Source organism: Neolamprologus brichardi, chromosome 1 (assembly GCF_056152115.1).
Source record: "Neolamprologus brichardi isolate AB-2024 chromosome 1, ASM5615211v1, whole genome shotgun sequence".
NCBI classification, from domain to species: Eukaryota; Metazoa; Chordata; class Actinopteri; order Cichliformes; family Cichlidae; genus Neolamprologus; species Neolamprologus brichardi.
This window is the reverse complement of record NC_142104.1, coordinates 44,027,510-44,054,194: the sequence shown is the minus strand read 5'-3', so window position 1 is coordinate 44,054,194 and position 26,685 is coordinate 44,027,510. Positions and strand designations below refer to the sequence as shown.

Here is a 26,685-nt window from a genome sequence, read left to right as displayed (position 1 = left end):
GCTGTCCTCAATGTCTGCAGTGTTGCCTTCTGGTAGTTCAATTCAATTCAATTCAGTTTTATTTATATAGCGCCAAATCACAGCAAATGTCGCCTCAAGGCGCTTCATAGATACAGAGAAAAACCCAACAATCATATGACCCCCTATGAGCAGCACTTTGGCGACAGTGGGAAGGAAAAACTCCCTTTTAACAGGAAGAAACCTCCAGTAGAACCAGGCTCAGGGAGGGGCGGGGCCATCTGCTGTGATTGGTTGGGGTGAGAGAAGGAAGACAGGATAAAGACATGCTGTGGAAGTCTTTTCAGTCCACTCATTTCTGCCTACGTTTCCTCTTCATTACCATCCGCTGTCTTTGAGTCCATCTTTGTCCAACCATTGGTAGGAATTCTATCAGTGACTAAGGAGCTTTTCCTCTTCTTGCGAATTACAAATTGCTTGTAATTTGTCTTCCAAACATAGTTTGTGGCTCTGTTCTGATACGTTTATGCAATATTTTAAATTTTTATTAAAAACATATGAATTGAATTAAGAAGTGGTAACTCTGTTTCCTGTTGTTGTTTCTCAGAATGGACTTTGATGATGAAGATGGAGAGGGGCCGAGCAAGTTTTCAAGGTGAGAACATTCACAGTAGATGGCGCACATACTGTCTGAAAGTGTTTAGTACATAGTTCATGAAAACCACACAGTTTTTGTTTCAGGGTATCGGCAGGTACAATGAGTTGTTAATGTTTACTTGGATCAAAGTAGGTTTAAATTGGCCGCTTAATTTGAGGTATCGTTCTAAAAATTCATGTTTTGTTTTGAGGATCCTCCTGATACCCTGTTTGTAGCTGATGTGGACACATCGAGTCTTCCTCTCACTGCATCTCAAGTGTCCTCTCACAATTTCCTTTCATTTCAGCCTGTCTTTCATTCGTTCCTTCTAATACAATGTATGTGTGAGTGTGTAGGATAGTTCTGAAATATAGTCAGTGCTGTTTAGAGCTGGCAGGATCTGTTAAGTTGAACAGTGACGATGGAGAGGAGGTGCTGCTCTCTGCTGGCTACACGAGGAACTGCATTTTCATGGACACGTTTCATGTGTGATCGATGTGGATTGAGAAAGGCATACCATGAAAGGATGTGCCGCTGCACATCGTACATCTGCTGTTTCCACTCCAGCATATTCATCATTGCTTTCTCCCATACACAACAGCTTTCATTCACCTTGCATCTTATTTCATGACACAAAAAAACGAGCTGAAAAAACGAATTCACTTTTATTTTGGAGGGGGGGTGGGGACAAACAAAATACAAGCTCTCAAGCAGATACGTCACATTTCTTGCCACACTCACCTTGAGGTTGGACGGTGCAGATTCACCAGTTTAATTATTTAACTTTTCTTTGTTTTTGTTGGAATCTGAACAACTTAAAAAGACTTTTATACAGATGTTGTGTACTTAATTTAATCATAGAAACAATATCCACTAGTGGGTTTTTTGCAACTTGCTTGTTAGCTGCTTATGAGCTATTGTTTGACTGAAATTCTAGTAAATGTTTAGCATGAGTGGTCAATCAAGATGTCCTCAATCTAGTGAACAGTTTTCTAGCCTCATGTAGAATTTGACACTAGATGACATTTGAATGCTGGGTTTACAGTGGGGCAAAAAAGTATTTAGTCAGCCACCGATTGTGCAAGTTCCCCCACTTAAAATGATGACAGAGGTCAGTAATTTGCACCAGAGGTACACTTCAACTGTGAGAGACAGAATGTGAAAAAAAAATCCATGAATTCACATGGTAGGATTTGTAAAGAATTTATTCGTAAATCAGGGTGGAAAATAAGTATTTGGTCACCTCAAACAAGGAAAATCCCTGGCTCTCACAGACCTGTAACGCCTTCTGTAAGAAGCTTTTCTGTCCCCCACTCGTTACCTGTATGAATGGCACCTGTTTGACCTCATCATCTGTATAAAAGACACCTGTCCACAGCCTCAACCAGTCAGACTCCAAACTCCGCCATGGCCAAGACCAAAGAGCTTTCGAAGGACACCAGGAAAAGAATTGTAGACCTGCACCAGACTGGGAAGAGTGAATCTACAATAGGCAAGCAGCTTGGTGTGAAAAAATCAACTGTGGGAGCAATCATCAGAAAATGGAAGACATACAAGACCACTGATAATCTCCCTCGATCTGGGGCTCCACGCAAGATCTCATCCCGTGGGGTCAAAATGATCATGAGAACGGTGAGCAAAGATCCCAGAACCACACGGGGGGACCTGGTGAATGACCTGCAGAGAGCTGGGACCAAAGTAACAAAGGTCACCATCAGTAACACACTACAACGGCAGGGAATCAAATCCCGCAGTGCCAGACGTGTTCCGCTGCTGAAGCCAGTGCATGTCCAGGCCCGTCTGAAGTTTGCCAGAGAGCACATGGATGATACAGCAGAGGATTGGGAGAATGTCATGTGGTCAGATGAAACCAAAGTAGAACTTTTTGGTATAAACTCAACTCGTCGTGTTTGGAGGAAGAAGAATACTGAGTTGCATCCCAAGAACACCATACCTACTGTGAAGCATGGGGGTGGAAACATCATGCTATGGGGCTGTTTTTCTGCCAAGGGGACAGGACGACTGATCCGTGTTAAGGACAGAATGAATGGGGCCAAGTATCGTGAGATTTTGAGCCAAAACCTCCTTCCATCAGTGAGAACTTTGAAGATGAAACGAGGCTGGGTCTTCCAACATGACAATGATCCAAAACACACCGCCCGGGCAACAAAGGAGTGGCTCCGTAAGAAGCATTTGAAAGTCCTGGAGTGGCCTAGCCAGTCTCCAGACCTCAACCCCATAGAAAATCTGTGGCGGGAGTTGAAAGTCCGTGTTGCTCGGCGACAGCCCCAAAACATCACTGCTCTTGAGAAGATCTGCATGGAGGAATGGGCCAAAATACCAGCTACTGTGTGTGCAAACCTGGTAAAGACCTATAGTAAACGTTTGACCTCTGTTATTGCCAACAAAGGTTATGTTACAAAGTATTGAGTTGTATTTTTGTTATTGACCAAATACTTATTTTCCACCCTGATTTACGAATAAATTCTTTACAAATCCTACCATGTGAATTCATGGATTTTTTTTTCACATTCTGTCTCTCACAGTTGAAGTGTACCTCTGGTGCAAATTACTGACCTCTGTCATCATTTTAAGTGGGGGAACTTGCACAATCGGTGGCTGACTAAATACTTTTTTGCCCCACTGTATGTGTATGTTAGCGTGCTGTAACATGAAGTGGATCGTTAAACTCATTTAATTTATTAAACAATTAAAAAGATCGTTAATTTAATTATAACTGGTCTCAGTTCGTTGGTGCCTTGACGTGGCAGTAGTAGTGTTTGTGAGTCGCACATGACCTGAGAAATCATCTTGTTTTTCATTTTTGTGCGTCAGACTTTGTCGATCCTAAATCATGAACATGTAATGAAGTGTTGCATGGCAGCTAAATATGGACAGTGAAGCTGCTCTTGATACTTTTCCTGTATGTACATGTTAAGAGTGTTACATGCTGTGTCCTCTCCTCTCTGCAGGTATGATGATGATGAGCAGAATCCTGGTGGGGATAAGGACAGATATGCCAGGTAGGCTTAGCCAGCTGGGCAGCAAGAGGATTTCCATTGATGCAGGGATCAACAGACACTTTGATCCGAACAACAACACAAACATTTGTGTGTTGTTAGAAATGCTCACAGCAAAAGAAGATGGCTAAAAATAAAATTGGAAGCTTTGAGTTTGTTAAACACACCCAATGAGGTGCTTTAGTATGAGAGAGGTGAGCACAGACATAAGAGTTAATAATTCCCACTCAGTTTGTAGGTTTTGTTTTTGTAACATCAGGTCATAAACACATTCTTTTACTGCGAGGTAATCGGAGCGCCGCATCCAAGATGGCAGCACCAAAGTCTCTCTTTTAGCATTATATCCTGTGGCCTGGATATAATGGGATTTAGGATTGTTTACTCAGCGATGTGTAGAACACGAAGTCTTTGTTAGACAAACAAAAGGGAACCAAACAAACTAAAAACAGAAAGGTAAAGTTAGACACTGGAATTAGGAGAAAAAGAAAAGTAAAATCAGTAATGAATTCATACGAAGTTAAAATAATCCAAAATAATCATAAGAAATAAAAAGCCAATTCCAGAATCATGAGGTTTATTCTGCGTGTCTTATCTCCTCTCACAGGTGCGTCACAGCATGGTCGACGTTTCTGCTACAGAAACGAGCAAGAACCGGACTTTTTATCAGCCTCGCATTAAGATTTGGCTTCACTGTGTGTTTTGTTCGCTCTTCATGAGCACACCCAAACCATAAATGTAAAATATAACTATGATCTGAAGCCACAGAGCCTTAGTTGTACTCTGGTTATACCTTTACTGTTACATCTAACAAGATTTCCAGGATGTTTTTTTCCATACTTGGATTCCCAACATGTGGGACAGATGTAAGCGAAGCCGAGAGCTTCCCTTGTATGCTGAGCTTATGCAGAGCTTGGTATGTTTTATTTTGGTATTGTGCAATTATCTCGTATTTTATTTTATCCATTTATTTTTCAATTTTTACCCAAAATCTTCTGACTGCATCCCAAATATTTCAGAGAATTGCGAGTTTTATGAGAATCTGTGTCAATAAAAACGACCAACTGGACTCTAGCATGATTGTTATGTATATCCATACCTAGGGATGGGTATTGATAAGATTTTCACGATTCCGATTCCATTTTCGATTCTGTTTAACGATTCGATTCTTTATCGATTCTCTTATCGATTCTCTTATCGATTATTTTTTTTTAAAAAAAGGAGAACACTAAGGTCAATTAGCTTAGATCTTTGTTTTATATCTTCTCTTTGAACAAGATAGAAATTTAGGAGTAACATGGCCTTACAAACCCAACAGTGAGATCTTAACAGATCCAACCTACGACTCTTCAATGGGGTGTCACAGGGTCCCCAGGGAAAAAAATTGTGAATGTAAAATAATAAAATAAATATTCTTATGTAGCAATTACACAAGAATATCCAATAATGTCCCTGCCTACAATTAAACACATTCACTTACCGAAAATCGGGGGCATCTGCTGTGGCAAACGGCTGCAAGCCTTTTACCACAAACTGAGTCACTGCTCGGTGACATTCGTCTATCCTGCCTGAAAGGAGACGCTACGGTAGACTGCAGCGAGAGCTGCCAGCATCTGAGCCAGACTCTGTCTCATCATGGTCACCTAAATGTACAGTAATGGCAGGTTTGTAATAAGGCAGATCGCGCTAACATAATCTGCACTGTTAGTTGATTATTTACCTGCCGCATTAACGGGAGAGGACGTGCAAACGTTACCGCTGCTGCTGGGTTGAGATTCACGAGTCCGGAGCGGAATTAAAAACATGACATTTATTTAAGGTCATCGCGGGTTTTGTGAGCAAATGCTTTTACATATTCGTCGTGTTTCCTCCCTTAAATGAAATATCTACTTTGCAAGTATTGCAAGTTGCCCTGTTGTCATCCATTCTCGTAAAGTAGAACCAAACTTTTTAGCGTTTGAGCCGCCATGTTTGCCAGGTAAATGACGCTCCGCAACGTGGTGACGTCATTCGGGGCGACTGGAATCGATAAGGGAATCGTTTGCAAAAATGGCAAACAATTCCAAGGAATTGAAACAGTGGGAACCGGTTCTGAACAAGAACCGGTTTTCGATACCCATCCCTATCCATACCTGCTGGTAAATCTGTAAAGTCTGCAGCTTAACCTGCTGACATTCACACAACTTAAAGATTCATTGGTTGTTTTTGTGTCTTCCCCAAATAAAGTGGGACCAGCTAATCTGGCCGTTTCAGACTGGTGTCTGTTTGTATAATAATGGTCAGAGGAGGAGATTATGTCCAGGATTAAGACACATAGGTGTTTTTATAGAGTACTTAACAATACTTGGAGGAGCCACTGAAGTCCTTAACTGTTAGTGTCCTGTGTTATTGTCACTGCTTTCTTCTTACATGAATATTTAAACACAGAATTGTTAAAATAAAGAAGAATAATTTGACAGCGAAGCGTATCTTTGAGATCAGATTGTACAGTCTTTCATCTAAAGTTCCAAAACATCCTGATAAGATGCATCCCGAGGCTGCAAGGGCTTCTCAACTTGCATCTTCCATCCTGTAACTGATCTTCTCTCTGTTTTAGAGAGAACCACAGTGAGATCGAGAGACGCCGGCGCAACAAAATGACCCAATACATCACCGAGCTATCGGACATGGTCCCCACCTGCAGTGCTTTAGCTCGAAAACCTGATAAGCTGACCATCCTGCGTATGGCTGTTTCCCATATGAAATCCATGAGGGGGACCGGCAACACATCTACCGATGGCGCCTATAAGCCCTCCTTTCTCACGGAGCAGGTACTGCACTGTCAGAGGAGCAGAGCTCTAGCTGCTCACAGCAAAGATGGATGGCAGTGGAACGGGCATAGAACAAATATTTTTTTATTGTGAAATTTCATCACAACAAAATATTCAGCAGTCAACTGTTAGTTGAAGTGGGAACAACAGCAAGGATGTGGTTGGTCGAATACAATCACAGAATGGGGTCAGTGGATGCTGAGGTGGGCGGTGCACAGAGTTAATCATTACAGACCTCCAGACCTCACGTGGTCTTCAGGTTAGCGTAGAGGAGAAGAGTGAGTGTTGCAGATTGGGTTTCCATGGCCAAGCAGCTGAAACCAAGCATACATCACAAAGCGCAAAGTGTCGAATGCAGGAGTGTAAACATACTGCCAGTTGTCTCTAGAGCAGTGATACGTATTCTCTGGAGCGATGAATCATCCTTCCCCGTCTGGCAATCAGATGGACGAGTTGCTGGGAGAACGGTACTTGTCGGACTACACGGTGCAAAGTTTGGTGGAGAGGGGATCATGGTGTGGGGATGAAAATTGTCCATTTTGGACAATTTCATGCTCCCACAGTTTGGGCCCCTTGCTGTTCCAACATTAGTGTGCACCTGTAAATGGTAAATGGCCTGTATTTATATAGCGCTTTACTAGTCCCTAAGGACCCCAAAGTGCTTTACATATCCAGTCATCCAACCATTCACACACACATTCACACACTGGTGATGGCAGCTACATTGTAGCCACAGCCACCCTGGGGCGCACTGACAGAGGCGAGGCTGCCGGACACTGGCGCCACCGGGCCCTCTGACCACCACCAGTAGGCAACGGGTGAAGTGTCTTGCCCAAGGACACAACGACCGAGACTGTCCAAGCCGGGGCTCGAACCGGCAACCTTCCAATTACAAGACGAACTCCCAACTCTTGAGCCACGATCGCCCCCACTTGACTGGCCAATGTTAGTGTCTGACCTCACAAACGTGCTCCTGGAAGAATGGTCAAAGATTCCCATAAACAGGCACTTAAACCTTGTGGAAAGCTGTTTTAGCTGCAAAGGATGGACGGACAGGATTAAGAATGGGATGTCACTCAAGTTCATATCTATGTTAAAGGAGACAAGCAAATATACTGAATGTCTTCTACTGTGCAACAAAGACCCCTTTTGTTAAAAGAAGTCTTTGAACTGCACGTCTTTAAATCGGTGACCAAAAATCTGCACGCTGTAAAATCTCGTTCGCTCCCAGAACTAAAAAAAAAACAATTATGCAAACTCATTGCCTCAAAAAAACCAAGTAAAGTTTACTTAAGATAACTAAGTTGGGCAATGTAGCCATTCTGAGTACACAGTAATAAGAACAACTTGTTTACCCACTGACAAACATTTCAAGTTCTACTAAATTAAAAACAATTCGTGGCTACTTCCTGTTTTTAATTTTGCTTACACACAAAGTAAACGCAACAAAATCACACGATGTTTTATCATCCTTGAACTAACAACACTTAATATAAACAAATATGATTCAGAAACAATAATTAACGTGTTTTGTGATGGAGTTAAAATCAGCCCACTTTCATTTTCAAATGCATTATTATGCCATTCCCAAAGAATACTGTCAATGTGATATAAACAACCATCCATCCATTTTCCTCCACTTATCTGAGTCGTGGAGGCTACCAGCCAAAGCACCTCCTCCTCCCTGGCCACTTCATCCAGTTTATCCAGGGGAACTCCAGCATGTGTCCTGGGACATGCCTGCAGGAGGCGTCCTTGTCAGATGCCCCGAACTATCTCGACTCATTTCGATGTGGAGAAGTAGCAGCTGCACACTAATGCAGAGCGGGCACTCCACCCTTTCTGGCTGAGGACCACGGCCACAAATTTGGAGGTGGTGATTCCAGTGAGGGCTGGAGGCAACCACCTGATGCTTAACCAAGCTTAACCTGACAGGACACCTCTACAGCTTCACAAGAGGCACCAACCACCTTGCAGTCACAGCTTCTTGCAGCAGCTTCAAGATTCGTAAATCTTGCAAACCACAAACATGTTGAGAAGACGAGAGATAACAATATGGAGCTGTCGGTATTCCCTATCACTTTCAAGAGTTTAAGACTAGACTAACCAACCTGTGCACTGCCTGAACTGACTACAAAAAAGGCAATGACTCAGTTCCTCACGCATGGACCCTGGAATGCCTAAAACTATACAAGACCAAAAGGACACTAAGAGCCTTCATTAGAAATCCAATGGGGATGTGGCCAACAACACCAGAGGACAACTTTAAGCCAAAAGTCGGCATGAAGTGTGGATTTACCAAGGAGATGCTCTCTCTGTGTGCATAGGCCTGAACCCCCCTCAGCCAAATGATCACGATTGCTCCATTCGATGTCCCTGCAGCACATAAGAGCAGGGTGCTAGATGCTAGCAGGCAGGGCATACATAGGACGCCATAACCAGGTGTTATGAAACATCTGCACTGAGTATGGCCTGGAAGTCTAAATGGGACACACCCCTTAGGGTGGTTGAGGATGACCAAGTTAATCCTGTGGGACTTCCAGATACCGGTAAACAAACTGGTGATGGCTAACCAGATGAGAGGAAGAGGAAGATGGCTGTAATGGAAAATACACCTATATTAAGAGACGGCAACAAGTGTGAGAGATTCCAAGTGCAAGCTAGAAACGAGCAGCTCCTTCATGCTGTCTCTGACTTTAATATTGCATCTACTGACAGTCATGCCCTTGCTGCTGTTCTCCCTGCCTGCGGCCATACATGCAGATGGAGCAGCAGCACAGAGCTGCTAGATCTCAATGACGATAGCTTAAAGTGACAGTCGTCTTGTGACTGAAAACATATTTCTTCAGCATTACCAGAGGTGTAATTATTTTAAGTTAATCAAGAGTTTCCATCTTCTTATAAACATTTATATCTACTCAAATGTACATTTGCTTTATTAACTTTTACTTTTACTTCCTACATCTTAATTTGCGTTGAACACATTTTCACTGTGTGTTTGGTTGAAGTTTGCTTGATTTGTCTTTGTCTATTTCAGCGGTCTCCAACCTTTTTTGCACCACGGACTGGTTTATGCCCGACAATATTTTCATGGACCGGCCTTCAAGGTGTTGCGGATAAATACAACAAAATAAAACTAGTACTGGTACCGAAAAAAAGAAGATTTATTCATAACACACGTGAAAAGACCCAGGAAAACAGAGTAAACGATAAAAACGATGACAAAATAACGCTGAAAACCGATAAAAACCCTGAAAACTATACATTTTTACACCTGAGCCTCAACTCTCGCGGCCCGGTACCAAACGACTCACGGACCGGTCCGAGGCCCGGGGGTTGGGGACCGCTGCTCTACTTGGTCGTGCTTCTTGGTAATAAATCTTTCTTTCCCTGTAGGAACTAAAGCACCTGATCTTGGAGGCGGCGGATGGCTTCCTGTTTGTGGTTGCTGCAGAGACGGGTCGGGTCATCTACGTGTCGGACTCGGTGACACCAGTGCTGAACCATCCCCAGTCCGAGTGGTTTGGCAGCACTCTGTACGAGCAGGTCCACCCCGATGATGTGGACAAACTGAGGGAACAGCTCAGCACCTCAGAAAACTCCATGACAGGTAGAGAAAGATCGTCACAAATGAGTCTTGCAGCTTGAGCGTTGTACTTTTGATCATTGTTGTTTCGTAAAACGATTTGAGCAGCAGAGCGTCTTTATGACCACTTGTCAGGCTGCACTACGCGTACCTTTTAAAATAAGTAACACTCTGATATCCTTCACAGTTTGAAGGGTTAGCTCTTATTCTAAAGATTTGTTGACGTGTACGTCATAGACTGGATTCATCATAACACAGTACGACAGAAGTGACCAGCTGATCATCTCAACCCAGCGGCATGAGGCTCGAGTCACAAACATTTGGGTTTCCTTCTCACTTTGTTCATTTTTGGTTCGTGCCACCATTTAAGCTTCAGGTCCAACTGAAACCGTCCTACAGCTGTGTTTGGGTTTAGATGGTGCTGACATTTATTTGTGGAGCTCCACAGTCACCCAGGGAGATCACAGCTGGGTTCTTGTTGTTTGGAAGATGAGCAGCTTTCTTCAGTCTACCTCTGATCTGCCACCTCGCAGAACTGAGTGTCATTATTGTAACATTAGACACAGAGGAAGAATCGAAATGGGGAGAAAAGGAGAAGTCATTTAAGATTAGGAACATTTATTGAAGGCGTTTTAATTTAGCATTTAGAAATTGAACTCCGAAACTATTATTAAGGTTTAGGTCTGGTTTAAATCTGGTATTTTATTGTGTAAGTATTGTTGTAATCTGCTGTTATTATATTTAGTGTTACATTATAATTCGAGCTGCATACATATGATGTATTTAAAGCTGAAAGACTGACTGTAACATTTGAAATGTAAAAACCTCTGCAATACTTGGATTGCCCACTCGAGGGCAGCGTTGTTTTCTTAAACCTCCTTCAGACTGCAGTCTGGATCACCACAGAGTGTGCCTGTTGCTCTGTGCGTTGACTCCAGAGCCTCTGAGCACCCAGCAGTGCTGTGTAATCCACGTAACCCAGTAATCCCTGTGTCGAGCTCTGGCAGATGAAAACACACCAGCATGCACGCGTACACAAGCACAGCCTATGAAGTCACTGGGTTACGTTTAATTGACTCCTCTTCTTCTCCTCCTCGTCGTGTGCGTGGCTGCTTGGTTTTCCAGTTTGTTGATGTGGAAGGACTGAACAACATGCGTCAGCTCCCAGTAGACCAAAACTCCTCCAGAGGAGTTGCTGATGTCTGTAGCTGCAGAAAGAATGAGTTGATTATTTTTGGTGAGAAGGTCGTAGTACAGTTTTTTTTTTTATTATGGCACACAAAAATATTAATGCTATTTTTCTATTCATATTTTATCACAGATGTTTATCCCAGTACAGTTTGTGGAAGTCCCCAGAACCACACACCAGTCATTTTAATGAGGATATGTCCTTTAACAAGGACCTGCCAGTATTTCTAACATACAAATACTTTTGTCTCTGAGCGATGCTGAAATACAACAAATACTCATCTGTTGTTATCTCACTATTCTAAAAGCTCCCTGAAAATCCTTCAGGTGACCCAGAACGCAGACATGAGGATGTCAGAAGGATAAAGTGCTCACACGCTCATATGATCACAACAGAGCACTTTACTCTTAGAGTTCAGTCTGACTTGTTTTTCCTTACTAGAGTTTTAAAGGTAAAACAGAAGGCAGAGCCTTCGGCTGTCAGGCTTGTGGAAACAGCTCCCAGCTTGGATTTAAGAGAAGTCTTTGATTATGATTATTAAAATGCTGTTGGCAGCGTGGTGTTCGAAGGGTAGCACGGTTGCTACACAGGAAGAAGCTCCTGCGGCGTTTGTGTGTGCAGTTTGCAGACATGAACATGCGTGGCAGAGGGTTAGGTTACTGGTGCTAAAGTGACTGTAGGTGTGAGTGATGGTCTGCCTCCCTGTGACGGACCCGGCTGCTCACCCGGTAACATCTGGCCCAGGGCTCAAAGCAAACTTCCTGCACCTGTAGTTTTTAGTTTGTCCTGTTTGTTGTATGTGGTGCTGCTCACAGGGCATCAGCTGGTTATTTGTGTGTCTGATATAATACCTTACAGAATAAAGCAGTTTGAAGGTGTGTTGTACCTTATGATGGCTGAATCTCTGCCCTGGTCCTTAACTGAGACGTTGTTGGGTTCGTTTGTGATGAGTGAGTTGGTCCACGTTTACTATGGTGCTTAACCTTCTGTATGGATCATTAAGTTTGTGTGTAAAACATCTAATATCACAATATGTTTACATAACCTCCAAAACTATTATCTTCAACCACTTACTGCCTAAAGTTGCTCTGCTGTACTCATTCAAATTGACCCTTCATTATTTTTTTCTGCTTTGAATAAAAACAAAATCTGAATGAATTGAAATGTGTTTTTTTTTTTTACCATCAGCTGCACTCAGACTTCCTGTGGTCAGCACCTTTAAGAAACAAAATCATAGCACCAAAAAAGTTGGTCAAGCAAGAATTCATGAGACAAAATTAAAAGCGAAATAAAAACGATCTTTTTCTTTGTGTAAGCCACTAACCTGTCACTGTGAGAGGTTTGTCCAATGCTTCTTTAAACTACCGTAACTCTTGAACAGCTTGCGTAATCGTAAAAATTCCAACATAATTAATGTGTCATGAAACGTTGTGTGGCAGGCAGGAGATGAGGACTCACAGACTCAGGGGATGAACTCGAAATCACAGCTTTATTTGCTGGTCACAGAAAAACGAGCATACAAAGTAAACTAAGCTAAACTGGGAAACGATGAACTAAAACACACAGGGAGATCCACACAGCAAGAGGGACGACGCAACATTAAATCAGAGAAACACAGGGTTTAAATACACTGGGAAGTAACGAGGGGAATGAGACACAGAAGGAGAGCACAGCTGGGAGAAATCAGGACTGACGAGACAAGGAAGCAAAGTAGGATACACTCACATGAGACACAGACCTTCAAAGTAAAACAGGAATTAGCACAGACGCAAACTAGACTAGGGGAGACAGAGCAACTAAGAAACACAGACAACACCAACAACAAAGAGACACAGAGGGCAGCTACTAAATACTCAGAGAACTAAACAGAAGACAAGAAAACCAAACTAAGACACTAAAGAATAAGCTGGGACAACAAAGAGAACTAAGAACATAATACAAAAAACTCAGAGGCACAAGAAACTCAAAACACTGGGTCACTGACCCAGGACCGTGACATAATGATGCATTTGCAGCATGAGGGGAAAAAACTCCACGTGAATTTTTCCCCCTTAAGCACTTTATACTTGATGTTTACGATAAAGCCGTCATATGTGGGAAAAACTCCCGATACATTGAGTATATTAAATATATAACGCCTAGTGTGAATATCCAGTCAGCTTCATGGTTTCTGGACACTAAAAGTACTGAACTTTCTGAGGTCAGTGAAGCTTTTTTTCTGTCCGTCTCAGTAATCAGCTTTCTTTTCAAGCCTTCAATTCGAATGTCGCTCTTTTCAGCCCCGTCTCAGTGAAGAGAATTGGTCAAGGGATTTAATGTGCACTTAGATAACACAAGTGGTTTGATGTCAGTCACAGGACGAGTAATCAGGCTTTATTAAAACACTGTGTCATTCTAGATACAACAGACTGATTGGATATTGCTAAAATGGCAGTATTGATGAACTCTGTTCTGATCTCATGATCCTGCTTGGATCTACTCCCCAGAAACTGACCCAGTGCCATTTGTTTGGTTCATTGCCACAGAGGAAATCAGTAAATGTTCTTTTGAATGTGATAAAGGATGAGCCAGTACTCACTGCTGGTGTCAAAGCAAAAGTACACAAGTACACCTTAGCTTCACTGTGTTCGAGCCATCACTTACAATCTAAAGTTCTCTCCAATAGAGATAAATAGATAAAACTACATGTCCACTTGATCATGAAACACTGTGTGCACTCAGGATTACAAACAGCTTTAAAGCTGATTTCAAAATAAAAAACAAAGCAGTGCTGGACCGAACGTAAAACACTGGGCAGAAGCCCCAGGACTAGGGCTGCCACAAACGATTATTTTGATAGTCGACTAATCAGATCATCATCCATTGGACGTAAAACGTACAGCTTATTGCACCAGCAGCATCTGCTCTTATATAACTATCATTAGCTTACAGCTTTAAGTGTTTAAGGTATGTGCTAACTAAAAATAAAGACAAGATGATAGTTTATTAAATTTTAATGAAATCTGCAGATTGTTTCGGTGAAGTTTAATAAACTCCTTGCTATCTAAAATATAACAGGACACCGGAGTAAATTCTCGAGCATCTCACACTTCTGATAATCAGCTGTCTGCTTGACGTTTATTCAGCTGTGTAAAAACTATAACTTTAATCTCAGCCAAACCGATTTACTCAGGAACAAATAAAATACTGAAAAAAGCCAAACAATAACATTTTTAAGTTATCTAAGTGACTTATATATCATGTTTAACCTGAGTAGCGAAAGACAGCGGTGGGTCCGGTGTTCTCACGGCTCTAGTTAGCCTAGCCCCCGGCTAGCTATCGAGCTAGTGGGTAACAGACGTCTCCGAAAACGTCGGAGCGCTTTTGAAAATATGTGGTGTCTTGATAAACTGAGCAGATATTTGAGGTTTACACAGCTACATTCTCGCCTGAAAATATGTTAAACGTTTATTTTGTGACCCAGAAAGAATAATAAGAGTAATATTAAAACTAAGTAGCTGCCGCCATTGTTGGAAACTGAGCTGGGCTGCGCTATGAATTCTGGGACAGCTTCTTCTTCTTCGGGGTTTAACGGCAGCTGGCATCCTTGTACATGCAGTGCTGCCATCTTCTGTTTCAGTCCGTTATTACACTCTTAAATCCTACTACTTATTCCTGCGTCTTTTGTGATCTTACAAAGCTTCAAACGATGCGTCGACTATTAAATCAGTCGTTGACGATTTTGATAGTCGACGTAATCGTGACTAGTCGACTAATCGTGGCAGCCCTACCCAGGACCACGGCAGCGTTGTTGCAGACTATACATGTGTAATATTATTATTAAAGATGTTGTTTGTGTGTCAACAGGGAGAATTCTGGACCTGAAGACAGGAACGGTGAAGAAGGAAGGACAACAATCCTCCATGAGAATGTGCATGGGCTCCCGACGCTCGTTCATATGCCGAATGAGGTGTGTGTGACCAAGTTGTTTTCCAGGGGGGGGATTTAGATTTTGTGCCTTTCGAGCACCCAAGAGTCAAGAGTGCTGTGGGCTACCTAAAAGCCAAAACTTCCAGTGGGCCCACCCAAATATACATTGTTGTGGCAAATCCACTCAGCCAAAAAATTGGATCGGACATCAGTTGTAGAAACGATAGTCTTTATATAAGGTTTCAAAAAGGGGAATGTACAACAAATAAACTTCTCGACATCAGAGCAACATAATGGCTTCCCGAAACTTTCTTTGCTACCTAAAACCCAGAGTAACTTTCGTCTACCACAAAGGATTCTGGGAAACGCAGTTTTCTAATGAAAATACCTGTTAAATGCTCCGCTTTAGCAGAAAATTAAATCTATAATCAACAGCTCTCACTAAACATGTGACTAACACTTAAATCACTTACAAAATAACCAAAATGCTGTTATCAAACAATAAACTGCAACAAAGTTACAATATACATACTTAGTCATTTCAAAGTAAATTTCAGCTGCGACCTTTGTGGCCCAGCCCACACATGACTGCACTATAGAACAGCGCGTTGAACTCAGAGTTATATTACACAGCACATAAGACAAAGACGGACATTCAAAATGATATTATAGTAACGAATGGGTTAAGCTTTATGGAGTAGATCGTGGAAAGTTTAGCTTGGCCGTTAGTGTGATCATAAATTTCTTTTACTAGTTTCTCTGGGTTTGATTTCAGTTTTATTTGTCAGATTGTTTAAATATATGATGTAAATGTGATCCATGGAATTTTTCAACTGGTTACTTTTACTCATCACTGCATCAGTCATTTATTTGGGTAATGCTAAAGTGTTGGGGGAAAGCAGGGTAGTCTGATGTAAGGCCAAATCTGCTCTTTGATTGCTTTGAGCTTGAGACTGAAATCTGTTGAAATGCAAGCAAGCACAGATGAAATGGGTTACAGTGATTCTGAGCAGCGTTTGATGTATTGTAGCAGGAAGGGAGCGTCTTTGTTTTTTCTGCTTTGTTGTTGTAGCCTTTGCTGCGTTGCCCCTGGATCCCTTTAAAAATAGGCCATCTTAGACCTACAGGGCAGCGGTGAGACCAAGATTGAGACTTACGTTCAGTGTAATATCTATTGAGATGTCGTGGTTGCTGACGAAAGGAAATGGAAGCCTGGTTATAATGATGTGTCTCTATGCCTCCCTCTAATCACTGCAGCGTTAGTCCACACAATAGCAGCCTGTTAAGTGCAGAGTACAGTCACTAATCCTGCAACCACAACAGCCTCCCTGCTGTGTTAGCAGCTATAAAAAGGTAACAACATCTAATTTAAACAGGGGCAGTTAATGGATATGTTTATACCAGAAATATAAGATGTAAATCAAGCTGCAGAGCAGATCACATAAACGTCACATCAGAAAGAAGTTAGGCAGTCACAGAAATGGTTGGGGATCTGTCATTGTTGTGAGATTTTTACATCAATGTGGGCAGAGTAGAGCTCTGCTTTATTACTAGGGGTGGGTTTTTATAATCGATTTATCGATTAAAATCGATTCTGGCTTGGATGACGTAAAATTGATTCATTAAAATCCTGAATCGATTTTTTAATATAAATTTATTTTGCCCGAAACGCCAGAATCTCTGGTGAAATCTCACAAAATTTCAACAACCACTAAACAGCTAAGACAGTAAATGAGAGCAGGAACACGGATTCTGCACAAAGACTTAAACACACAGCACGACCGCGGATCAGAATCAGTGAGATGTCGCCTTTCTCACGGTCGGGGCTGAAAGCCGGCAGCTCGCTGATTCTGATCTGTGGGCGGGTCGGGCTTTGTGTTCACGCCCTTTATGCGCTGATTCTGAAGCTGTTAGTTTGATGTCTCTCCAAACAATATTGACCGAACCAGCAGCAAAAGAAGATCCAAACTAGCTTCACAAAAACATCGTCATGAATTCACTCTGACTTTTACTGTTTTGCTTCGACCACGATGCACAGCTCTCTCTCTCTCTCTCTCTCTCTGTACTGTTTTCTGCATTATTTGCTTCCTTGTTACGCACAAGTCTACCGTTGTTTACAGGCTGTCGGCCGACGTTTTTTTTCTTTTTCGTTTTACATTCTTCCGAAAAGAAAACCTAATTTCTGCCGTTCAATACTGAACAAATTTAAACTTTTTAAAATTATGCAAAATGCAAAACGCTTAACCGTGTCTCTAATAAAACCGCCGTAACGTAGAGATAACGTTCATGTGTTGATTAATGGTTTTCTTTCGTTTTTGATCTACTGCAGAATATTTTTATAAAATCCCAGAACAGGAAAACCTTCATGTTTTTCTGTTTTATCTTCAGCTACTTTGACACAAAGGCCTCTGCTGTGATGCTCACACCTTTGATAAAGTCTTGCGTGTGTCAGCTTCCTTTTTATAGATACAAAAATATGTAAATGTACTGATCTGAATTATAATATTTCTGACTGTCAAAATTTCCCAGATTCAAATCGAATCGTGGATTGAATCGATTCTAGAAATCAGTGACGATACCCAGCCCTATTTATTACCACTGGTAAGCTATTTACTGACAGCACAGTTTGTCTAAATGTGCCTATGAGACACCTTACAGGAGGTGTAGTCCATGTAAAACTATGGTCAAACCTCAAAAATGTGTATTTTTTCAAATAGGAATGGCTTTTTATCAATTATTATTATTTTTTTTAAATTAATGAATGATGTGTTGAGTTAATTATGTTTTATTTACATAGTACCAAATCGCAACAAGTACCTTGAGGCAACTCAAGGTACTTTATATTGAAAGGTAAACGGTAAATGGTTCTTATAAAGCGCTTTTCTACTCATCTGAGCTCAAAGCGCTTTACACAACTTGTGCATTCACCCAATCACACAAGCACATCTTTCTAAGTGCTTCATAGCTAACATTCACACACATTCATACTCCAATGGATGCATCGGAGAGCAATTTGGGGTTAGTATCTTGCCCAAGGATATTTGGCATGCAGACTGGGGGAAGCCAGGAATTGAACCACCAACCTTCCGATCAGTAGATGACCTGCTCTACCACCTGAGCTACAGCCACCCCAAAGAAAAGACTCTACAATAATAATTCACAATCAGAACCACAGCTGTAGGAACAGCAGTAATGGCCTCATTTACTTAAAATGTTACATTTGACATTGTTGGAGAATTTTCTAGCTTCTTCCACTGACTCCCTTTAGAGGTCACTACAGCCAATCATCTGCCACAATCTCCCCCTATCTTTAGCATCGTCTTCTGTCACACCACTCGTCCTCTTTCAGTACATCCATGAATTTTCTTTGTGGTCTTCCCCTTTTTCCTGCCTTCAGCTTCATATTCAGTCTCCTTTGTCCAGTAGATTCTCTCTCTCTTCTGCATATGTCCAAACTATCCCAACCTTCCCTCTGTAATGTCTTATGTTGTCCATCCTGCTCACTCCCACTGAAAACCTTCAACTATGGCACCACCACTGCTCCTGTTGATGAATACTTAACACTAAAAATCAGGAGTCTGTTCACAGTTCTTAATGTCATGCCTGTCAGTGTAAACCTTTGATCTTGTGAGGTTTATTTATTGACCTTTTGTCATGCATCTCACGCAATTCCAATTGAACAGTCCAGCAAATGATATTTTATGGTTTTATTTTATTGCATTGGACTTGGAGTTGCTCAGGTAGACTTCATGCAAATGGTGTTTCTCATAGACAGCAATTCTGTCTATAAGAATTATGAACAGAATCAGTGACAAAGGGCCGTCCAACACTCACTGGCAATGAGTCTGATTTCTTGTATGTGGTCCAAACTCTTGCAACGGTTGTATGAGGACCGAATGGCTCCTAGCAGTGGATCAGGCTCCACCCACAGACTCCTCAGAGGAACGTAGTTGAATGCCTTGGCCTGCCAGTACTGATCGGCTGCCTCCAAAGTCCCACGAGCCTGATAGGACTCCTCCTTCAGCATGATAGCTCCCTCCATCTCCAGTGTCCACCGTCTGGTTTTAGGGTTACCACAACGACAGGCAGCAGCCACATTTCTGCCACAGCTCAGTGAAGCAGTTTCATGTGCTGAACATGGTCCACTTAATGTCACCAGTCTCCCGCTGGATGCTAGCCTGCCTACGGTGCCTCTTGCAGGTGGGCTTACAGGAGGGTGGGCTCATGTCGCTTCTTCGGGCTATGCCTGGCTGCGCCCCATAGGCTAAGGCATGGCCACCAGGTGCTCTCCTTCGGGGCAAACTCCCCAGGCCGAGCTCCAGGGCAGGAGCCTGGTAACCCTATCCCACGATGGGTGAACTGTTCCCTGGATTTTACATTCATAGGGCTTTTCTGAATCCCTCTTTGTCTGGTCCCTCACCCAGGATCAACTTGAATGACAGCATAGCCCCTGGGATCGCTGGGACAGACAAAACCTTATCACGATAAGGTAGAGATTCACTGTGGGGCATTAATGTAGGGATTTGCTAATAACACAGACAATGTGATAATAAGGCCTGATATCTAAATATGAATAAAAACAGACGGGAATATTATTCCTTTGGTTATTATTGGTTTGCGAAGCAGCTTGAAGTTTTCGTTTTGTGCTTCAAAGTCACCAAAGTGCCGCGTGAACTCAGTGAACTCAGCTTATCAGCAAGGTGTGCCGACTTGGTTCAACATTACTTGCAGGGAAAGTGAGGCAGGCTGCACTGGTGCATCTGTGACGGCTTCACTTGAAATGCCCTCATACATGTCCATGAACTGACTCAGCCAGCGGACCTGATGAGGAATGTCGGCAAACTCTGAATCTATTTCCCACATAACACACTGAAACTGACGGTGATTTAAACCTTTAGCTCAGATAAAATACAGTTTGCGTCACGGTGATCATTACATGCTCAATTTTTAGGACTTTACCACACAGCGTTTCCTGGTGTGTGATCAGTGATGTGCTGTTAACTCACCGGTACAGTTCTCCTCCTGCATCTTTACTCACATCCTGCTGACTAGTCCACTTTTTCACCACACGACACCGGCGCTCCATCTGTTGTTTGTCCCAGGACAGTTTCATGTCGGTTACACTTTGACATACGTTTAAAAAAATGTCTTTTCCTGTCGTTGTGCATCGATTAATGTTCAATATTTCCTCTCCACGGATGAAGATGGTCAGCTGTCCAATGTCCATCATGTCTGTACTTTCATCCACAGAGAGTATGCAGTAAAGTTTTTGCTTCTTTCACACAGCTGTGTTCTTAAATCAGTGGCCATCTCACAAACCCGATCAGCAATCGTATTTCTGCTCAGGCTCACATTTGCCAAACTCTGCGTTTTGTCTGGACACAAGACGTCGCACAGCTTCATCCTGCAGCTCTTCAGAGTGGTACCAGCTGATTTGGCTCCTCTGCTACAATAAAACTTTCACAACAGCTTCACTTTGTGATTTTGCTCTGGTGACAAACGTCTGCTGAAATGTCAGATTCTTCTTTAGCTCGTCTACTTCCTGTAGTTTCTGCATTTAGGTTTTTCAGCTTATCCTGACGTTTTGTCTTGTAGTTCTGTCTTAAATTAAATTCCTTAATTACAGCCACATTAGCTCCACTAATAAGACACACGGGTTTACCAGCATGTCTGTAAACATATATTCAGTCTCTGCTTTCAGAATCAACTTCTCTCTCCACCATAGTGAGCGGCGAGCTTCACAATAACAGAAGTTTGACTTGATTGACGCAGGAATGTTCCCAGTTAGCTTAGAGTTCAGCAAGGAGGCTGCAGCGCTGCATTATGGGATCTGTAGTTTGTCTGTTATTAGCACCTAAACTCGCCGGGCCATACATAACGATAATAATAAATCTTTATTATTGTTGTGATGTATTATTGATGTGGCCCGCAGGCCTTGAGTTTGACACGTTGTTAACATATCCTGACTTTACTAAGATCAGGATCCAGTGGGTTTAAATCAAGTCTTGGAAGTGTGTGTATATTTTGTCGATCAGGTATTTTACAGTGATGACTTGTTGATTCTGTAACATTAGATTTGTACCCAGTCAGCTGTGAAAGTGCACTCACCAGGCTTCTAAATGCCACAAAAGAAAAATCCAATATATGGCTCATACCTGATTTTGAAATAACCTTTTTCACACCACATATCCTCAAGCTCTATGCCTTTTTATCCTTAAGTAATATTACTAGAAATGTTGTCTCAGAGTTTTCTTACCAGGTGGCTGATGTTCTGTATACAGATCATTAGAGTTTCCCTCTGTGGATATTCTCTCCACTCCATCGCTTCAGACTCTTTGCAAATCCAGTTTGTTTCTAAATTAGTCTTTTTCTCTGTGTTTCCTGTCACCATGTGACTCGGTTTGCCCCACAGCCCTCATTACCCTTTGGCAGAAATGACACGAAAGCAGCACTGGCTCCTTTGAGAGCTTGGAAAAGCCTCACCTTTTCCATTTTTCCCTAACATGCTGTTTCTGTTATTGCCAGAGTGTGCTCTTAGCTTGTTTGGTCTGGATCTGTCACAAAGGCCTGAGAGCTGCACGGACTCAGTGTGTTATATTCTCAGAAATCTGTCGAGATGACTTTTTTCCTGTTGCTATTCTGGCTCTTCGTAATTCAAACAGCATGTTGAAAACACTGAAACGCATCTGTGACACATGCAGAAACAGCACTAAAGGAGAACACAGCACGATCACCAGGCTAACATGTCTGTGGAGCCTTTATTAGATTGAGTCTCGTTTATGTAATGTTCATCCGCAAAACTAACCTATGGAGAGAAATTTGCCTCAGAAGTGTTGCAAATGTGTGAGATGATGTACAAGCATGAACTTTACTAATGCGTACAATAATTTGTAGGTAACCTTTAAAGACTAATGAACTTGTGCTTCAATCCACACAGAAATAATCAGCAATCTGACGACACGTAAAACTGTTTAACAAACTATTTTCCATCCAAAGCTGAATAAATACTTATTGTTTGTGCACACAAATCTTAGTTTACACTTGTGGATCATATCTCGCACATTTGCAACAGCTTTGAGGCAAATATCGATTTATGTCCAAATTTCAAAACGCTTTACCTTATTTGGTGATTTGAGCTTCCTGTGGTTTGGTTAGTGGAGTGGGCCGTCCACCAACCACAGTGTGAGAAGCATCTCCACACAGCTCAGACTCACTGGACAGTATCCACAAGTCTGCTAAGGTCAGAGGTCATCGTCAGTGAACGTCTCCACAGAGAATTCCCATTACATTACAATACTACACATGCCCCTAGACTTAGAGTGGGCTGAAAAAGATATAACAGGAATGACTGCTTGGACTTTCCATTTGTCCATGTCTGCAAGAGAAGCAGAGTCTAGGCATCGCTGCAGATGACAGACACAGTCCTTTCACAGCAGGAAGTAGAATCTACTGAAGGTTCATATGGATGGAAAAGGGCACTACCATGACGACAGAAATATTTTATTGTAGGAAATGTCTGTGAAGGTTCTCAGTCATCCAGGTCATCGTAGTCAAAGGAGCTTGCAAAGAAAAGCGTCTGGACTTCTTTAAGTTACTTGAAGACGTTTCCATCCTGAGTTATCAGAGAAACTCAGGAGAGTTTTCTCCAAGCATGACATCCCGGTGTACTTCAGACCCAGCAACACACTCAGACACAAACTGGTTCACCCGAAAGACAAAACCCCAAAACACAGACTTAACAATGTGGTGTATGCCGTACAGTGCAGCGAGGAATGCCCAGACCTCTACATCGGAGAGACCAAACAGCCACTTCACAAGCGCATGGCACAACACAGAAGAGCCACCTCCACAGGACAAGATTCAGCTGTCCATCTGCATCTAAAGGTCAAAGGTCACTCTTTCGAGGATGCCAATGTTCACATTTTGGACAGAGAGGACAGATGGTTTGAAAGAGGAGTGAAAGAAGCATCTATGTCCACTGTGAGCGACCATCTTTAAACGGAGGCGGTGGTTTACGACACCAACTCTCTGCCATCTATAATCCAGTTTTGAGATCCTTCCCAGACGCCTTAACGCCCACTCACATCCTGGGCCATCAGACCTCAGGAAATCACATGATAGGGTGGGGCCAGGTTTCACAATGAACTCACCCGAAACTCTGGCTGATTGGGACCCACACCCAGTTTCACACCTTGGCTCAGGCGATTAGAGGATCATCAGGGGGTCCTTTTGTCCCTCTGTGGGGGGAAACTCCCACCAGGTTTATATCTGGGACTCGCCACCATTTGACCTTAGAACTGAAGAAGCTTCTCGGATGAGAGGTGAAACGTCTTCAAGCAACTTAAAGAAGTCCAGACGCTTTTCTTTGCAAGCTCCTTTGACTATTGTAGGAAATCCACCTGTAAAATATTGGTAAAGTGGCGTATTGTGTGCCCAAAACTGTGCAGAATATGCCATCTGTCAGATGACACCGATGTTACATGTTGGATATGCTGCTGCTGAACTCTCAGTTCATAATGCTCGCTGTAGCTCAGGTGGTAGAGTGGGTCGTCTGCTGATTGGACGCTGGCGGTTCGATCCCTAACTTGGACAATGTACTAACCCCAAGTTGCTCTCCGATACATTGGAGTATGAATGTGTGTAGATATTAGAAACACCTTAGGAAAGCATAGAAAAAGTGCTCGTATGAATACGTCTAAAAAGGTGACTGAAGCTGCTAATATACCCTCACAATGCTCTCTCTGCTGTGCCTTCATCGCTCAGATGCAGTCAATCTGCTGCACTATATTAGCTGCTCTGTATAAAGCCGCTCCTAAACGATAGGTGTCGCCAATCAGACAATATCGCCATATGAAGAAGTTAACGCTGAAAGCCAAGTGGGTCTTTTCACAAAATCAAGTTTGCAACATCTCTTTCTGTGTGTCCGTGTAGCTTCTGTGTAGGATTACTATTAAAGTGGCGGTAAAAACGCTCGTGTCACAGCGCACCAAGTTATGACATTTAAGATGTGCACGACCGGCCGATGCACCACAAAGATTGTGTCGTGACACAGAATGTGATGTGAAAATCATCTTGAGACGCAAGTGACGTGGCGAGCATAAAGACCACTGGACTGGAGGCATATCGTATACAGGGACAGTAAAAACTCCCCATGTAAGAATCAGTCCATTTACCGTGCACTGTTTTTTGTTTTGTTTTCCTTCTTCTTCTTTGTTGTGGTGGTAATGTGTGATTGTGCAAACTTTAGGCGTGGGCCTGCATGGGCTTGTGACAGAATAATTATTTGGGAAGGCTTTTGATGCTCATGCGCTATTAAAGCAAAAACATATCAGTGTTGGACTGACAGAACAGGTGGTTGAGTGGTTTGAAAAATATCTTTCCAACAGAACTGAAGGCAGTAGCTTCCTTGGTGTGGTTAAAGGTGTTCCCCAGGGATCAGTTCTGGGCCATCAACAAGTATCAATTTCCATTTTTATGCCGATGACACTGTGATGTATTCTGTTGGCTCCACACTTCATCAGCTCCAACAATCCTTTAATGCTGTTCAGCAAACCTTCAGTTCTAAATTAGTTTCCAATGTTTCCAACACTAAATCAAATTGATTGAATTTTCCTTGGTTTGAAGATTGATTTAGTATTGAAATATAAATACTTCAGAATTTTGACTGATGACTCTTGAAAAGACTTTTGTCTTCCAATATGTGATCTTACAACATGCGTTCACAAAATCTGGTGCCAAGGGTTTGCACTTACGCATGGAATCAGCTCCACAATGAGCTACATTTGAAGGAGCTTGTTTCTCTGAGTTTAAACAAATGCTTAATATACTAAACCAGCGGTCTCCAACCTTTTTTGCGCCACGGACCGGTTTATGCCTGACAATATTTTCATGGACCGGCCTTTAAGGTGTCGCGGATAAATACAACAAAATAAAACCAGTACCGGTACCGAAAAAAAGAAGATTTATTCATAACACACGTGAAAAGACCCAGGAAAACTGAGTAAACGATAAAAACGATAACAAAATAACGCTGAAAACCGATAAAAACCCTGAAAACTATACATTTCACACCTGAACCTCAACTCTCGCGGCCCGGTACCAAACGACTCACGGACCGGTACCGGTCCGAGGCCCGGGGGTTGGGGACCGCTTTTAAATAGTCAACGATCAGCACAGAAATGTTTCAATGGATGAATTATTCGACAGCTCTGTGAGTAGTGAGTACTCTGTAATTGTCTCATTTTGGTATCTGTAGATCAAGATGTGCACACTTTGTTCTGTTGCAGTCGTTGCAAAGTTGTGTAATACTGTTGTCTGTGTTTGTGTGCAGATGTGGCAGTGCTCCTCTGGATCACATCTCCTTAAACCGCCTGGCTAACATGAGAAAGCGCTACAGGTATGTTTGAGGCTCTAATTCCGGCCATGGTTGTGATCCAGGCGTAACTCCTGATGTTTCTGGGGTTAAATGGAACATAAACACATAAGCTTTGTAGCTGTTACCAACTAGACCTTCATACAGTAAATATTTTCCTAAAAAGTAACTTTTATTGTAACAGAGTCAGAGACTTCAAGTTCTTCTTGTACTAAAGATTTAAATACAACAGTGTAATCATATTTCCACCAAAGCGACCTGATACTCAGAGTTGTGGGAACATTTTTAAGGAACTAAAAAGTTATATCAGAAATACTCGCTTCATCTTTATGTTGTATTCATTTTTAGGTGTAAAACTTGTTTCTTTCAACGGAAAAATGAAACCACAATGTAGCGCTGTCTGTCTTGCTAACATGCTTTGGTTTTTCCCTTGTTTATCAGGAATGGCCTCGGGCCCTCGAAAGAAGGAGAGGCTCAGTACTCTGTGGTGCATTGCACTGGCTACATCAAAGCCTGGCCCCCTGCAGGTAAACAAGAGCACACTCATACATATCACACTTCAACTAAAGTGAGAGCTGGTGGTGGCCTCTGCTGAGCTCTGGATCAAGACTTCAGTCTGTATCTCTGTATCTACAGAGTTCAAACAGTTTCTTGGTGTCTTATGACAAAAGACCTTTTTTCCTGTCAAGTTCATGTTCAAATACAGTCCAAAGGAAACATTACATCTTCTCAGGTCTTTGACAGCTGGAGTGGTGTTGTACTGTGTCTTTTGGCTGGTGGGTTTCCCAGCGGACAGTTGGGTGTTTACAATACGAACAAGCTTGTGTGTCTTAGCCTCCCTTTCTCACTCTCACTGTAAATGGTAAAAGGTTCTTATGCTTTTCTACTTTACCTTGGCCCTCAAAGTGCTTTATACAACATGTTATTTACCCATTCACACTCTGATGAACACATCAGGAGCCACTCAGGGTTCAGTATCTCGCCCAGGAATACTTTGGCATGCAGACTGGAAACAGGGCTGGTGGTTCCATCTGTTGGTGAATGAACAAGTGACCTTTTAATTAGCAGATGAGCAGCTCTACCTGGGTGAGTCACAGCCATAATGATACATACTCAGTGCTCTACAGCTCAGCTGGACTGGGGGACAAAATGTTAAACTTAATTATTGCAAAATTGATTTTCTTTGATAGAAATGAGCGATGGCCAA

At 42.4% G+C, this 26,685-nt stretch overlaps 1 protein-coding gene across 2 annotated transcripts in view; it reads left to right on the top strand.

Annotated features, from left to right (window-relative positions):
• arnt2 (aryl hydrocarbon receptor nuclear translocator 2) overlaps positions 1-26,685 on the top strand; it is a 76,686-nt gene that overhangs the window by 14,101 nt on the left and 35,900 nt on the right. Inside the window, exons 3-9 of one of the 2 annotated variants that reach the window (XM_087842971.1) lie at positions 566-613; positions 3,568-3,618; positions 6,209-6,422; positions 9,819-10,032; positions 15,044-15,146; positions 25,437-25,502; positions 25,920-26,005. In XM_087842971.1, coding sequence (XP_087699097.1) covers positions 566-613; positions 3,568-3,618; positions 6,209-6,422; positions 9,819-10,032; positions 15,044-15,146; positions 25,437-25,502; positions 25,920-26,005 — 782 coding nt within the window. The remainder of the gene's footprint in view (positions 1-565; positions 614-3,567; positions 3,619-6,208; positions 6,423-9,818; positions 10,033-15,043; positions 15,147-25,436; positions 25,503-25,919; positions 26,006-26,685) is intronic. The other variant, XM_087842975.1, reaches the window with a different exon arrangement.